At 43.0% G+C, this 14,664-nt stretch overlaps 1 protein-coding gene across 1 annotated transcript in view; it reads right to left on the reverse strand.

Annotated features, from left to right (window-relative positions):
• Nucleotides 1–13,654, reverse strand: part of LOC121664427 (BTG3 associated nuclear protein) — a 105,379-nt gene extending 91,725 nt beyond the window's left edge. The window contains exons 1-3 of the mRNA XM_042027731.1: nt 13,172–13,654; nt 12,230–12,324; nt 10,803–11,004 (exon numbers count right to left, since the gene is read on the reverse strand). Coding sequence (XP_041883665.1) covers nt 10,803–11,004; nt 12,230–12,324; nt 13,172–13,241 — 367 coding nt within the window. The 5' untranslated portion in view covers nt 13,242–13,654. The remainder of the gene's footprint in view (nt 1–10,802; nt 11,005–12,229; nt 12,325–13,171) is intronic.
• Between the last annotated feature and the right edge of the window lie 1,010 nt (nt 13,655–14,664).

The raw sequence follows: 14,664 nt of genomic DNA on the forward strand, positions 1-14,664 counted from the left end.
CCCCCCCCCCCCCCCCCCCCCCCCCCCCCCCCCCCCCCCCCCCCCCTGCTTTGTTTTAGGAATGTTCATTTTTATGGACTTGCTTGAAATTCCTCCTGATGTCCAAAGTGAATCTCCCTTGGAGCAGCTTCAGGCCGTTCCCTCTCATCCTGCCCCTGTTCCCTGGGAGCAGAGCCCAATTCCCACCTGGCAGGGAGCTCCACAGCTTCCCATTCACTTCCCTGTAGATGTTCCAGTCCCTGTTTTCCGATTTATTTAGAAATCTGCTGAATAGACACGAAATTTAAAATGGAATTCTACATAAAAGCAAAATATTGGGCCACCCCGACAAAAATCCATTAAAATTCATTACAGCCAAGTGCATCCTCATGCAGGATTATTCCAATTCCTTTCTTCAATTTCTCCATCTCTTTTTGAAGCTGAAACAACTTTAACCATTCCTGCTGTACTACAATACAGAAAACACAAACCAGGAGGAGGAGGAGGAGGAGGAAAGCTTTGGATATTCCCTCAGATCCCGAGGGAAGCAATTCCTGAGTGCTGCCAGTACTCAGGGGGAAGATGGAAGGAAAATACTGCGGGGCTCAGGGGGAGTTTCACAAACCCAGAGTGCCTGCACAGGCCCCAGAAGTTTCCACTTGTGCTCACATATCCCTTTCCCCAGAAGCATCAGGACTTGGAGAGACTGGAGCAGCAATTTGCCTATTCTTGGACACAACTCTCTAAAAAAATTGAAATGCATGCAACCTGCAGCTATTAGGATATTTGGGGAATTATTTTTAATGCAGTTTACTAAATAATCTGCCAAATTACAGGTGAAAATATTCCTGAAAAGTAAACACACCAACTAATGATTTTCAAGTGTGCGTGATTAGCCTCTGATATTTTCTTTCTACAAAAGGCCAGTCCATATTTTGCATGAGGAAATTGCTGCCAAAGGTCATTTTCAGTATGGAAAATGTGTGAGTCAGATCTGATCATTCATCTTAACGGTTGGGGTCCCATTGCCAAGAACCTGCCAATCACCCAGAGTGCAGCCAGTGACACAAAAGAACTTCTGGCAATGCCAGGACCATCCTCTCCTCCTCTTCCCAGCTGAGCTTTCCATCTGGAGAGACAGAACAATCAGGCAGAAGGAATTAACTGACATTTGTCTCTTCCACGAGGTACGAGACCAAAAGTGTTTCTCCAAATGGAAGAGCAAACTTGGAGTGAGATTTTCAGACAGGTTTGTTGCTCCCCTTGTCCTCGCTCACATGGATCAGTTCATGGAGAGGCATTGATGGGAAGAGGAGCTGGAATTCCTGCTGGCAAACTCTCCAGCCTTAAGGAAAGCAAGTCTGGGAAAGAGAATTTAAACTCTGGTATTTCCCAGTTTACTGCTGGGGATGAAGATTTCAATGTCCAGTTCATGTGTGGAGGAATATCACAATTATCCCTACCAGGGAGAAAATCTAAATATAACAAATATTGTTTTACAATGTGGTGTTTTCCTTAGTTTTTTTCTAGTTTATCTTCCACTAACACTCGTGTTCATCCCTCACAGCAGCCCCTCTTTGCATCTTTTCATCATTATTTAGGAAGATAATGTCAAAATGCTCCTTCCTCCTGATGGCCACCTGCTTCCTCTGCCTGCTGCTCCCACAGTTAAGGATCCCTATCCAAAAGGGAGTGAGAAAACCCACCCAGGATCTCACCCTGAAACAAAACCACAAATTGGCAAAGAATAGAAGAAATTACATTGGATTTATGCCCCCAAATTAACACAGCTCCTCCAGAGAACAAACCTGTCAGCAAGCACACTGTTCACTGAGCAGGTGGGCAGCCAAGGCTGCTCAGGCACCTCAGGCATTGAATCTAAACTCCCAAATTCATGGCCCAGTCACAGGCAATTGCCAAAGAAGCAGCAGTGCCATCCATCATTTCCAGTGAGAGTTCAGGCAGTAAAAATTCTCTTTGGATTCTGAACATCCCCCAGAGCAGACACCACAGAGACAGCCCCGGGATGAGGTCCTGGGACAAGACAAGCCAAAGTAGCCCAGCCACGGCTGGAAAAACTCATGGAGCTGAGAGCTGAGAGGGCTGGGATCAATTTATAATAAAGATAAAGCACATGAGGCTTTATCCAAACAATTTAAGAGCAGTCAGCATCGAATTTTCAACTCAAGTAAGTAAAATCAGAGATTTTCTAAACGACAAAATCCATCCTCACCTACAGAGGAGCCTCTGGTTGGCTGGAGTCAGAAGGACACCAATTACCAGCTGTAAGATTAATTTTACCCATCAAATTTAAAAGCTTTTCATCTCTTTTGGGGATTATTGTGCTCTGAGGAAAGCAGAATCCACCTGGAGAACCAAGGGGAGTCATTCCAAAATGACAACACCCATTTCCAAGGAGTTCATCAGCTCCCCAGGAGCCACAGGTGACCCCAAACCATCCCCTTCCCAAGCCAGGCTGGTTCCTCCAGGGATTTTACAGCACCTCTGTGGGTACACAAAACCATTTTAGATCTTGGTTTTTTTAAAAAAAAACCACAATAAAATTTTTTTTAATTCTCATTTTGAACACAACAGAAACGGGAAAAATTAAGTGTGGTGACACAGGGTCCAAGGAACCTTTTGCCTTTAATAAAATACACAAACCCAGCAAAAATAGCAAAAAATATAGCAAAATAATAGGGAAAAATAGGAAAAAAAAGAAGAAAAAATATTTTTAAAAGATAGAAAAAAGAGGGAAAAATTAGAATAGAAAAAATCAGAAAAGAGGAAAGAAAAAAAATTTAATTTTTTTTTAATAGAAAAAAAATTGGAAAAAAAATTAGAAAATAATAGCAAAAAACCCATCCAGCCCACGTGTGACATAACCAGGATTGAAAAGTGCTAGAAATTACATTAATTATCAGCCTTCTACTTTTGATTATGGCCAAGAAAAGGCTGGGTCGTGCCATAACTTACCAAGTCAATACCACCCTTTTGGAAGATAAATGTACTCATAAAAATACAACAGCAAAGATATCTTGTTTCCAGCCAGTCTGGATAGAAATTTACAGTTATTACCCTTCTTTGAGCCTTAACTTCCTGAGGCAGATAAGGAGCAGCACTGCAGCAAGTGGAGATTGTGCTCAGTGTGAAATGAGGGAGCTGCACTGATCCTGAGCACGTTCCAGGAGTGAAATTATTGATTAAAATAGAAATTCTGGATGTTTAGAGAACACAGTTCGAAACAGGAGCAAAGACTTGGAATCCTTCGTTACACAATTAGTTACTTTGAGATGGTTTTCCTGATTTTCTGACAAATTCTGGTATCAGCATAAGTCTGATTTAAGCACTAAAATCTTGGGGATGGAGGAGGCAGGGTTATAAATTGGCTTTCAAGGTATTAATTACAGGAAGTAATTACAGGAAGTGAAGCCTCAGTGATCACCAGATAACAAAGAAATACAACATCAGGTTCCTGCAACCACCACTGAGCTCTGTCTGAGGGGTTTGTAAATCATTTCCACCAGGTAGCTCTGCTTTTCCTGCTTTTCCCAAGTCCCCAGCCAGCTCTGTGCCCTCACCACCACACAGACATTTTCCAGCCAGGCCAAGGATGCTGCTCTTGGAGAGCTGGGATTGAATCCCTAATTTCCAGATCCCCTGAGGGCACGTTAAAGAAATCCCACTCTTCCCTTGGTATGGAAAACACAATTTCTGGAGTTATTGGGAGCAGATTTCCTGCTTATGGAACAAAGAGATGGAGCTCAAGATATGCAAAAATGCACAGCTCCCAAAAAAAAGAGGGGGAAAAATGCTGTTTGGAAAGACATTCCAAGTACAAGCAGAGGGGTCTTAGGGCTGGGAATGCAGCAGTTTAAGTGGCAGCTGCTACCAAAGGAAGCAGATGGAACAGGGGCTCCAACCTCACCCTGACCTGGGAGATGTCACAGGGCCACAAAGGTTGGAAAAGACCTTCAGGATCAGCAATTCCATCCTTTTGGGCTGGTTCATCCTTGGGAAGCTCGGAATCCATATTTGCTCCTTTCCCTCCTGCTTCAAGTGAAACTGGGGCCCTCCAAACCCACTGTAAATTATTCCTTTTTCAAACCAGAGGGTTTGAAATGACTCTAAATTGCAATTATTGTGTTTTTTTCCAAAAAGCAAGACTGGTTGTTTTTGCAGCTTTTAAAATAGAACTGCTGCTACTTTAATCTGCTCTTAACTGGTCAACAGATTATTCTGGAACACAACCCCTAAATCCCTGTCATTCCCAAACTTTCTCCCTTTAATCACTGACTCATTACCTGCTCTCCTCTTCATTCATTTTCTTGCCCTGGCAGAATTACCTTCCCAAGCTACAGGAAAAGCTTCCTGGGGGTGCTTTTACTGCTGGATTTTCAAATTCCCAGAGACTGTACCACTCAAAATATTTCAATTCTGCAAGGCTGGAACCCAAAAGAATAAATAAGGCTTTTCTGCCCCCTTCTGTTTATTGTGTGCTCAATAAATTAAATATATTGTGTGTAACACAGGCTTTCACAGCCCACTGCTCTGCTCTGTGGAGATGTTTAGTTTCACTGAACTATTATCCCATTTTCCAACGTCCATGAGGTAAAAACTGCCTGCTTTTATTAAATACAATCATTTTTTAATTGTTTCTTTAGGCAGAAAGCAAAGCATGAACCCTAGGAAGGCGTTTGGCCTGAACCAAATTCCAAGTCATGCACCTTTCCATTTATTCCTGGAATGTAAGAGCTGGCTGTGCTCATGGAGCCATGGAATTAAATGTTCTGCTCTCCCTGGAATTCATCTCATTGATGGGATTTGGCAAGGGAGGAGGTTAACCCACATTTTAATATGTTATAATTGATTTTAAATGTTCTTAGACATTAATTAGACCAGTAAATATCCCCCTAATCTGTGTCTAAACTCAAATCCTCTTCGATTCCATGTATTCCTCTTTTTTCCCTTCCCAGAAATCCTTGCAATTAAAGGATGTTGATTCTAAATGAAACTAAAAGGATTCCCTGAGGTCTCTGACCCAAAGCAAGTGTTTCAGCTCAGTGGGAATAAATAAACTGTTTATCCACACGTGGCTTGAACAGGGATCCTGCAAACCTTCCAAATTAAAGGATTTCACATTTATCCTGGGCTAAGTTAACAGGGAAAATGTACAATTTCCTGGCAAAAAAAAAGCAGAATACCAACCCTTGTAACACATCTGAAACCTTTGTCTATAACTTGAGGGAATTTTATTACCTAAAGTTTGATTTTCAGTGTAAATTCTTTTAAGACTTCAAAACTACCTCTTTCTAAAAGTTCATCTGAGTGTTTTAAGCCTGACAGGCACATTTGAAACAGCACCACCACAATTAAAAAGATCCAAGCCACGCTTTTTCCATCCTTTTCTCAGCCCTAAATCATCAGCTGCTACTTGCCCTGCTCTCCCTTGAATTATTGGACTCTCAGAAATGATATTTCATCAGAAACCATTAACTGTAGAAAAACTGCACTGGGGAGAAGGAATCCACAGTTCAAACCTTGGTCAGTTTGAAAAGTTTCAGAGATTAATTCCATCCCATCCATGCAGGAATTATTGAACTCTCCAAAAGGCAGCTGAAACGCTGCTGGTAAATTGTTGCTTTAATTCCATAGCTGACCTTTCTCTCTCCCCTGAAATGCTGTCTGGAAGTCAGACATTGCTTCCCAATTTATCAAATCCCACCAGCAGATTCCTGGACGCTTGGCTCCCCCATATCCGAGTGCAATGCCCATGGAATGTGAAATTCCACCAGAACTCTGCTGTGGGAGCTGTTTAATGCAAGATGCCACTTCCTCCTAATCCTGGGGGAATTTGGAATTAATAAAAATCCCAGCCCTTATTTTCAGTATCAACTTGTGTTGCTCACAAATAGAATGGATCACAGAAATCCAGAGCCTTCTCCACGAAATCCACGTGGCCAGGAAGGCAAAATAAAATTAAACCTCAAGAGGTTGAGGCTGACAAGTTTGGTGACAAATTAGGAGACTTTGGAAAGCATTGTTATGCTTTCCAAGGAATTAAAGATGTCAGGTTTTGGGAGGCTTTTTTTTTTTCCATACCAGAGCCAAAGAAACAACAGAACCCTGGATAAAGAAAGAGGAGCTGACAGATAATCTAATAATGCCTTTATTTCATTAGTCCTGTTTATAAACCCAATTTCTGAATGCAGGGCAGAACTGTAATTTTCAGAGAAACTTCTCTACTGCACCTCAAGAAGGAATTTGGGGTTTTTATCACATATTCCAAGGCACAGTGATTCTTCCAGGCTGAGACAGTGCTCAGGGCTGGCACTGAGGTGACAGACACTGACTTCCCTCATGTGAAAACCATACGAAACATAATTCACAAACTGAGCTTGAAAACAGAGTAAAAAGCCCTTGATCTCTTTCTCAGAACTGAAAACAGGGGTCTCAAAAGGCTTGAAAAGTAACACTTCTGGGGCCCAATCCATGAAATTATGAACAGCCATTCGGATTCTGACTTCCTTGACTGAAATTCCCCTTTACCAAATTATTTTTCTCAAAAATACCCAAATTTTGCTTCTACTTCTTCTGTGCTCTTTAAAAATCTTGTGATTCTAAACAGATTTTTGAAATTCATGAAGCGTTAATGATGATCTTTCCATTGTGTCAATATTGACTTTGTCCCCCAGCTGGGAGCGTAACCAAAATGAACCTGGTGAGAACAGATCCCAGCCAATTGTGGCATTTTCCTGCAGCCCCTTCCTCCTCAATCCTTCAGAAAAACAGCCCAGGCCCCAGAACTCCACCTGGGACAATCCCCAGGTGGGACACTGGAACTGGGAATTCAAAATAAACGTTTGCTCCCCGGGCCAGCGGCTGCTGGCAGAAAGGAAAAGGTTGGGAATTCATCGATCCCAGAGGGTCCATCCAAAGCAAGGACAAAAGTCCAGCTGTGGTTGTGTCCAGGCCTCCCAGAATCCACTGTCTGCACTTTGGCTGCTGGGTGAGGCCCCAGGAAAGGCTCAGATCCACCCAAGGATAAATAAACCTGGATCGCTGTGGAGTGACAGGAATTCCTGAGAATCTGGGGAACTCCAAAGCGTCTCCAAATCCAACCTTGACAACTCGCCCTGATTCCACCCCAAACTGCTGACTCTGTTCTCTGACTCCCTCTCACCCCCAAACACGGCCCAGCCACTGCTGAGTTGTCTCCAGGGCTGAATCTGCTTCCAGGGAAATGTTTTTCCAGGCCTGGAATTCAGTGTGTGAGCTCAGGCTCATTCACGGACCTGCACCTTGAAAACAAACCCTTCACCCTCCAGCCTGCAGGATCCTCTGCTCCTCAATCCATGCTTTGTTTCCAAACCGATCAATTCAAATCTTCCTGCAAATGCAGGGTCTTCAGAAGCAATTCCAAGGAGGGACAATTAGCTCTTGAATTAAGTTAAAACCATCAAAAATCCTGAAGGTTTCACAGCGTTAATTTATTTATCACTGAGTGAAATAAAAGGAAAGGAAGTGGTTTACATCCCCTAATGAGTTATAATATCAACGGCACTGAACACAGGGAAGAGGCTCAGCAGCCACTGCTCACTGATAAGGGCTGAGGAATTATCATTCCTTCTACAATTCTGGATTAGCATAGTGGGATAGTTTATTATAATCTGTAAAAATCCTCCTGATAAAAATGCAATTAGGCTGGCCAAGGGGTTTGTAACTCACAGAAAAAATAAATATATAGATATTGATAAATTTAAAAAATAGAATTCCGGCTATTTTAGGTTTTATGCACCAATACCTTGATTAGATTTCTTAGGTTTGTTTGTTTTCCTAAAGGTTTCATGCAGGAGCAGCAATATTTTTGCTACATCTAGAACAGTCCCCTACGATTCATTCCACACCACATTCCCTGCTTTACGACCTCGTTTAAAATCATCTCAACTCTCAATTTTGCATTATTTGACCCCAAACCCACTTGTAAACAAGGAAACAATCCCACAGCAGAAACACAGCTCTGGAATTTGGGGGATCTGGAGCCAGGAGGTTTTGCCAAATGGCACATTGCGAAGTGGGTGGACAAGTCTTGTTCTGCAAATTCAATTAAATTGTTCTGGTGATTCAATTGAATGGTAAAAGAAACATTTTAATGATCCACACCTACAAAAATACAGCAAATTCAAATGTCCCATCTGGTACAAAACTGCATCTGAGGAACCTCCACGTTAATAAGCCAATGTTCAACCCTCAACAAGTCTTGTTCAAAGACACCAGGATGGATTTTGGGCTCATTAATTGAGTGCAATTAATCTACAGTTCCATTTAACTGTCCCATTCTCATTACAGATGAAAATATAAACGTTTTTATCTCTACACTTGTTATCAGTTAGCCACTGGTACAGAACCAGATGTTTGTGGTCTGTATTTCACCTGTATCATATAAATGGGTCAAGGAAAATCCTGAGCTCCATTCACCTCTGGATTTACTCCATTTACCTCTGAACACCTCCAGCCTGGCCTTGGACACTTCCAGGGATGCAGGGGCAGCCACAGCTGCTCTGGGAAATCCATTCCAGAGTCTCCCAGGGAACACTTCCTTCCCAATATCCCATCCATCCCTGCCCTCTGGCACTGGGAAGCCATTCCCTGTGTCCTGTCCCTCCAGGCCTTGTCCAAAGTCCCTCTCCATCTCTCTTGTTGGCTCCTTCAGGCACTGGAAGGCTGCAATAAGATCACCCTGAAGCTTCTCCAGGCTGAACAATCCCAGCTCTCCCAGCCTGTCCTGCCAGCAGAGCTGCTCCATCCCTCTGCTCATCCTGGTGCCTCCTCTGGACTCTCCACAGCTCCAGGTCCTTCTGGGGCTGGGGCAGCTCTGCAGGTGGGGTCTCACCTGAGCAGGGCAGAGGGGCAGAATCATGGCCAGCCTCCCCCCCAGCAGCACCCCCAACTCACAGCATTCCCACAGGCCCAATTCTCAGGCTTAGCCAGGATCCCGAGGGATTTACTGGATTTACTCCCATTCTTTCCCAGGAGCTGCTCTCCTGGCAGTGCAGCACCGCCTTCCCTGACAGCCTTCAATAACCACAACTTTTTGTTAAAGCAGCAAACCCAGCCTTGGTCTGATGGCAGAAATAGGGGAAGGAGGCTGGAGAGTCCCATTCCCGTGGAGAATCTGAAAATCCCTATCCCAAAGTCTTTTGGGAAGCTCTGCCTTCTGTGATGGATAGGGGAGAGGGAAGGACACAGAGCTGCTACGATGGAACAGCCTTTAACTGGAAACAATCAACAAGTGATAAAGGGTTTTATGGATGAGAGACAGGGAATTCAGGGAAACATTCTGTCCCTGTGCAACTGGAGCATCCCCAATGCCAAATTAAACACATCCAGCCCTATTTTCTCTCAAGTCCCACAGTGTGCTCCAGAACAAAAAGCCCTCAGTGCTCTCCTGGCATCACACCTTTGATAATGTGCAACTTCAGACCAACAGCAACAAATATTGGGGGCAGAGAATGCTGCTGTCTTCAAGACTTCTATCTAGATGATGGTCAGACTGGCTGAGAAGCTGTCAGCAAAAATTTGTAACCCAAACCAAAAGATGAAGCAGCATCAACACACAAGACAGATTTCTGATGGTTGCAGAGATTTCAAACCAAACCAAAGCAGCTCAGGTCTGACAAATCCCTTCAGAAACTCAAAATAGTACAATTTACAGAGGAAAGCATTCACTGAGCATGAATTAATAGGGTCCCAAAGGGGCCACGGGTTCCTGCAAAGGTTTCTGAAGCTTTTTGTGCACAAACCACAGTAAAAAGTTCAGCTCGTGTACAAGAACTTGAAGATCTCTGAAATAATGACCAAAAAAATCAGCCCAGATTTAAAGAAGATTCTTTAAGAAACAATTACTGATAAAAGAGTATTTAGCAAAAACCCTGGTGTAAAACTCTGGTTACCTGCTCTGTTATCCGAGTACTTATTCCATGAACTTTGTTTCTGTTATTACACAACTCAGCCATCATTAATCTTTTCAAGGCATGAAGCCTTCAAAAGCAGAGGTAAAAGCAGACACAGCACCTACTTAAAAGAAAAATTAAAAATGCCTGCACACCTTTGTAATGGAGAATAAAAAGTAGTTATTTAGAGAAGTATGAAGTGTTTTCCAGCTCTAAAAATATGAAAGAAGAGGAAGAAGTGTTGGAGAAAAGAGTCTTTTGTTAAGCAGATTTCTCTGGCTGGGCTCACCTTGATGATAAGATGACAGACACATCAAGATTTAGGTATTTAAAACCACATTAGGGAAGTGAGACACAAAGGGACTGCAGGTCAAGCCTGCTCTTTCAGCAAAGGGCATTAGATTATTCAACAGATTTTCCATCTCCAGCTTCTAACTCCAAAATAAGCAGAGATATTTTTCTAGCAGGAGTCTCTAGCAAACAAGCTTGTAAAACATACTCCTTTGTATTGCTGGTGAAGGAAAGTAAAATGAGAAGCAATTAGAATGATGATGAACTCATTAAGTCAAAACAGCTATGAATAAAAGCAAAGCAAGCCTCAAAAACCCGTCTGAAAGAGCAGCTGAGGCTTTTCCAGGGGATGGATGAACGAGTCTGGCTTAAGTTAAGATGAAATGTGGGAATAGCTGCAAAGTGTCCCTGGACCAGTGTCTGCTTCTGAGTAACATCATGAAACTGCTACAAAAGTTACCTTCCAGAGAAATCAATTCTACCTCCACCAACAGCCTCTTGCCAGCTGTGCAGAGAGAAGGAAATGGCCAAAGCCTGGCTTTGGGGGGGTTTTAGAGCAGTGGGGAGTGCTGTGCCCTTACCATCGCACTTTATTGCAGGTCTGGGTGGCGCCCAGCGGGGACCCGGCCACCATGGGCACCTGGATGGGGCTGTGCTGCTTGTTCATGACGAGGTCCAGCTTCTCCTCCAGGGATTTGCAGGTGGCCTCCAGGGCCAGCAGCTTGGCCTCGATGCTGTCCAGCCTCAGGCATATGGTCTGGTTGATGGAATACAGGAATGACTGGGAAGGGAGAAGAACTGGGATTAAACACGCGGAGTTTATCCCGTTCATCCTCGCTCCTAAAGAAGCTCCAGATAAACGTGACTGGGAACCCATCCTAAAGGAACTTGCAGCCTGTCTAGTGACAAAATCCAACCCTGATGACATCCAGGAGCGTTTCAGCAAGCTCAGATTCTTCCAGATCTTTCTTTGGGAGCCAAAAGCAGCCCAGCCAAAGCCATTTTCACCTAAGCACTTTGTCAGGATGATTTCATCCACCACAAAATCATTTCTAATGACTTGCCAAAGCCTTGCACTCCATATGTGAAAACAAAAGGATTATAAATCTCTGAATGCATCCTCCTGGATAAAGTTTAGTAAGTTTTTTTTCCTGCCCAAACAGATAAATTCAGATGATTGCAGTGGAAATTGTATCAACACAAAAAACCTCTGAGACAATTAATGCCACTCACTTCGGCTTCCTGCTGAACAGCAAATCAAGAAAAGCAAATAAATAAAATCTGTTTTGCTAAGCAATCTTTTTGAAAAGAAAACATATTCCACTTGGGTTCTCCTGGGAAAACAGGCCATGAAAGGGAGGAGTTCCACCCTGTGTGCTTTGCAAACAGCAGCTGTGCCATCTTGTGGCCCTGCAATCACTGAGCACCCCAAATCCCTCCTTCACAGAGCTCCAGCTCCTGGGATCATCTCAAAAAGACAGAATTACACAGGTGGCAGTAAAATATTCATCAGGTACTCACACTGCAGGGCACAAACCAACCCTAAATCACAGCAATGAGAACAGCAGGGCGAGTTCTGAGCTCCTGAGCCAGAATTAAATATGAATTATCTATCAGGAGAATGCTGATAGCTTCAAATAATAACTTCAAACATGCTGGAAGTGTCTACAAATTGTAACACAAATACCTCCTCAAGTTTACCATACTTTACAATAATTTACTTGGTCAATTTCATTTACTTTATCAAAAAATGTACCAATACTGATGGTTTGAGTCAGTGGAATGAATTCTGATGATATTTTATGTTGTATATTAAATGCTTTACTAATTCCACACTGGAAATCTAGATAATCATCCACATTTTAAGATTTATGCCTAAAAATGCACAAGCATTTACAAGAATAATTCCAGTATTAGGTATAAACAGTTCATTTTACATTCTTGTGATAACTTTCCCTAAACTTCATTGGAATTAGAAATAAAACCAGGAAAGGGCATTAAATAACCTTAATAGAGGGATCCTGGCAGTTGATTTCTATCCTCTGACGTTTCAGGGCAGGTTCCACATCATCATCTGCCACCTCATGGTTCTCCAACACAACTGCAAAGAAAAAGAGCATTGCCAGAGTTTAGAACCCAAGAGGAAAAACCTCTGATTAAAAACACTTCAAGTGGAGAAAACAAAAGCATGTAAAATGTATTTAATTAAGATATTTCACGTGTTCTTTTACACTTCTTTGGGGTTTCTCTCAAATATCTGCCAGTGGGGATGGGACCAGCTTTGAGTTCCTCTACCAAGCTGAGCAAAGACTTATGAAGGACTGGCAGGTCCCAGCTTCTCCTCCAACTCTCTGGGAACATTTCTGAGGTAACTTTTTCATTTTGTATCAGAAAAGCAGTTTTTGGTGCATGTCTCTCGTTTCCATCACTGTTCTTTGAGTCACTGACTTGCACTGGCCACAAAGGCTCAACATCTCAATATATTTTCACTTAGGAGGTCAAGTTCTGAGCAAGGGATATCCCAATATTTGCTTTGAGAAGTGTTCTTCAACTTTACTGTCCAAAGAATTTTAATAATGGCTGAGATAAACTATTTTACACCTAAACCAATTCCTAACAGATGGGTGACAGTTTCCATTTGAGGGAAAGCCTAAACCACGTGTTTGGTCTAGAGAAAAACAAGAGTGCAGGAACATTTCATTCAGTTTTTTGGGGTTACCCTACCCCTGCACAAAAAACAAGCAGGCAATAAAGCTTTTAGAAGAAAAGTGAAATAAATAAAATAATCTGATCTAAAGGGTTTGGAGATACACAAGTGAAGCTATGGAAAACACGGGATATAGTCTTAAAAAGCACCTTTTGGAATAAAAACCTGGTTTGTGTTCTAAAGAAAAGCTCAGCAGTGATTTCCAGCTCGCTAATGGGCACTGCTGTAAATCTCTTCCTACCTGGATTATCTGGAGTCAGGTCCTCGACAGCAATCTGAACCACATCTGCCAAATCCTGCTCTGACATCATTCAGAACCAGGCAGCAGAACCCCTCACGCACCACTGCAGCTCCCCAGGGCAGGGGCTGGCCAAGGCATGCAACCCTGGAAAACAGCAGCAAGGACAGAGTTGGTATTCATGAAATCTTTCATACAGCAACAGTGCCTTTCATTTTCCATTCTGCATCTACAGAAAGATTCAGTTCTGAGAGGAATGATCATCCTACAAAGGGATTATCCAGTGGCATCCACAGCTCCTTCACTGGCCACCTCGTGGAGCCCTGCAGCACCTCCACGAGTAAATCCTCCTGCCCCAGGACTGAGACAGCAGCTCAAGCTTTCCTTGCTTTCCCTTGCACATTCCCAATGGATAATGAGAACATTCAGGTTCAGAGATGGAAGGGAGCAGACTCACAAGGCTCACGAAGCTCCAAACCACACCAGATTGGCAAGAACTGCAAATTCTGAATCTTAACAGGGCTCTAAAATCTTCCTAAACTCAGTAAGAAAGAGGAGTTTCCTCACATCTAATTACAACTAAAGCAAAACTTGACTTTTTTTCTTCAGGATGAACTTGCTTGGTTTTTCTACAGCTCAGCTCTGACAAAAGCATTTTCAGGATATGGTCCTGATTTTAAAGTCAAAATATCTCTCAGCCTTGCTCCCCTGGAATTCTCAGTCCAGGTTATTTATTAGTGTTTTAAGAGAAACCTTCAACCTGTAAAAATGAAAAAAAATCACTGCAATCTCTCCTAGCTGTGCTTTCTCCCCATTTACAAAGGGCTGGACAAGGAATACCAAGACATCAGTGGATTTTTTTCCTTTTTAACCTGGAGTAAAAAACGCTGGCAAGATAAACCAAGATTTCCTGATGGAAATGATAATTCATCCATTAACACTGCCATGGAATCAAATCCAGCTATGCATAATGATTTTCCTCTTCCACTTGAGCCCAAGAAATCCATTAAGCCAGACATGGAGAGGATAAACTTTTAGGAGAACAACACAACTTAGAGAAAAACTCTGAGCAAGCCCATCCAGGAGACCTCCCCACATCTCCAAACTGTTTACTCAAAATACCAGCACTGCCAGCACTGAGTCGCTTGAAATTCTGCTCATGGTGAAAGGCTTTTGGGCCAGCACAGACTGTGGCAGCAGGCCCAAAAAACCTGGCAGTCCTTCCGTGCTTGTGGATGCCATTTTGGCAACCAAAATTTGCCATTTCTGAGAAGTCCTGGTGCCCAGCCAGGCTGAGCAGAACAAAGCAGCTGTGCTGCACTCGCTGTTCCATCGTGTCACACATTGCCTGGAACAGGCAGGGCCCTGCCCTCAGCTTGAGAGGAGACATCCGCCACTCCAAGCACTAAAAAAAGGCCAAATTAGAAAAAAACCCAACTGTTAAACAGTTTCTCATTGACAGGATGCGCTGTAATTCGCTTGGTTCTTTACAGGAC

Source organism: Corvus kubaryi, unplaced genomic scaffold (genome assembly GCF_017639235.1).
Source record: "Corvus kubaryi isolate FWS band 111438036 unplaced genomic scaffold, C.kubaryi_AGA036_p1.0 37300, whole genome shotgun sequence".
Taxonomy (NCBI): Eukaryota; Metazoa; Chordata; class Aves; order Passeriformes; family Corvidae; genus Corvus; species Corvus kubaryi.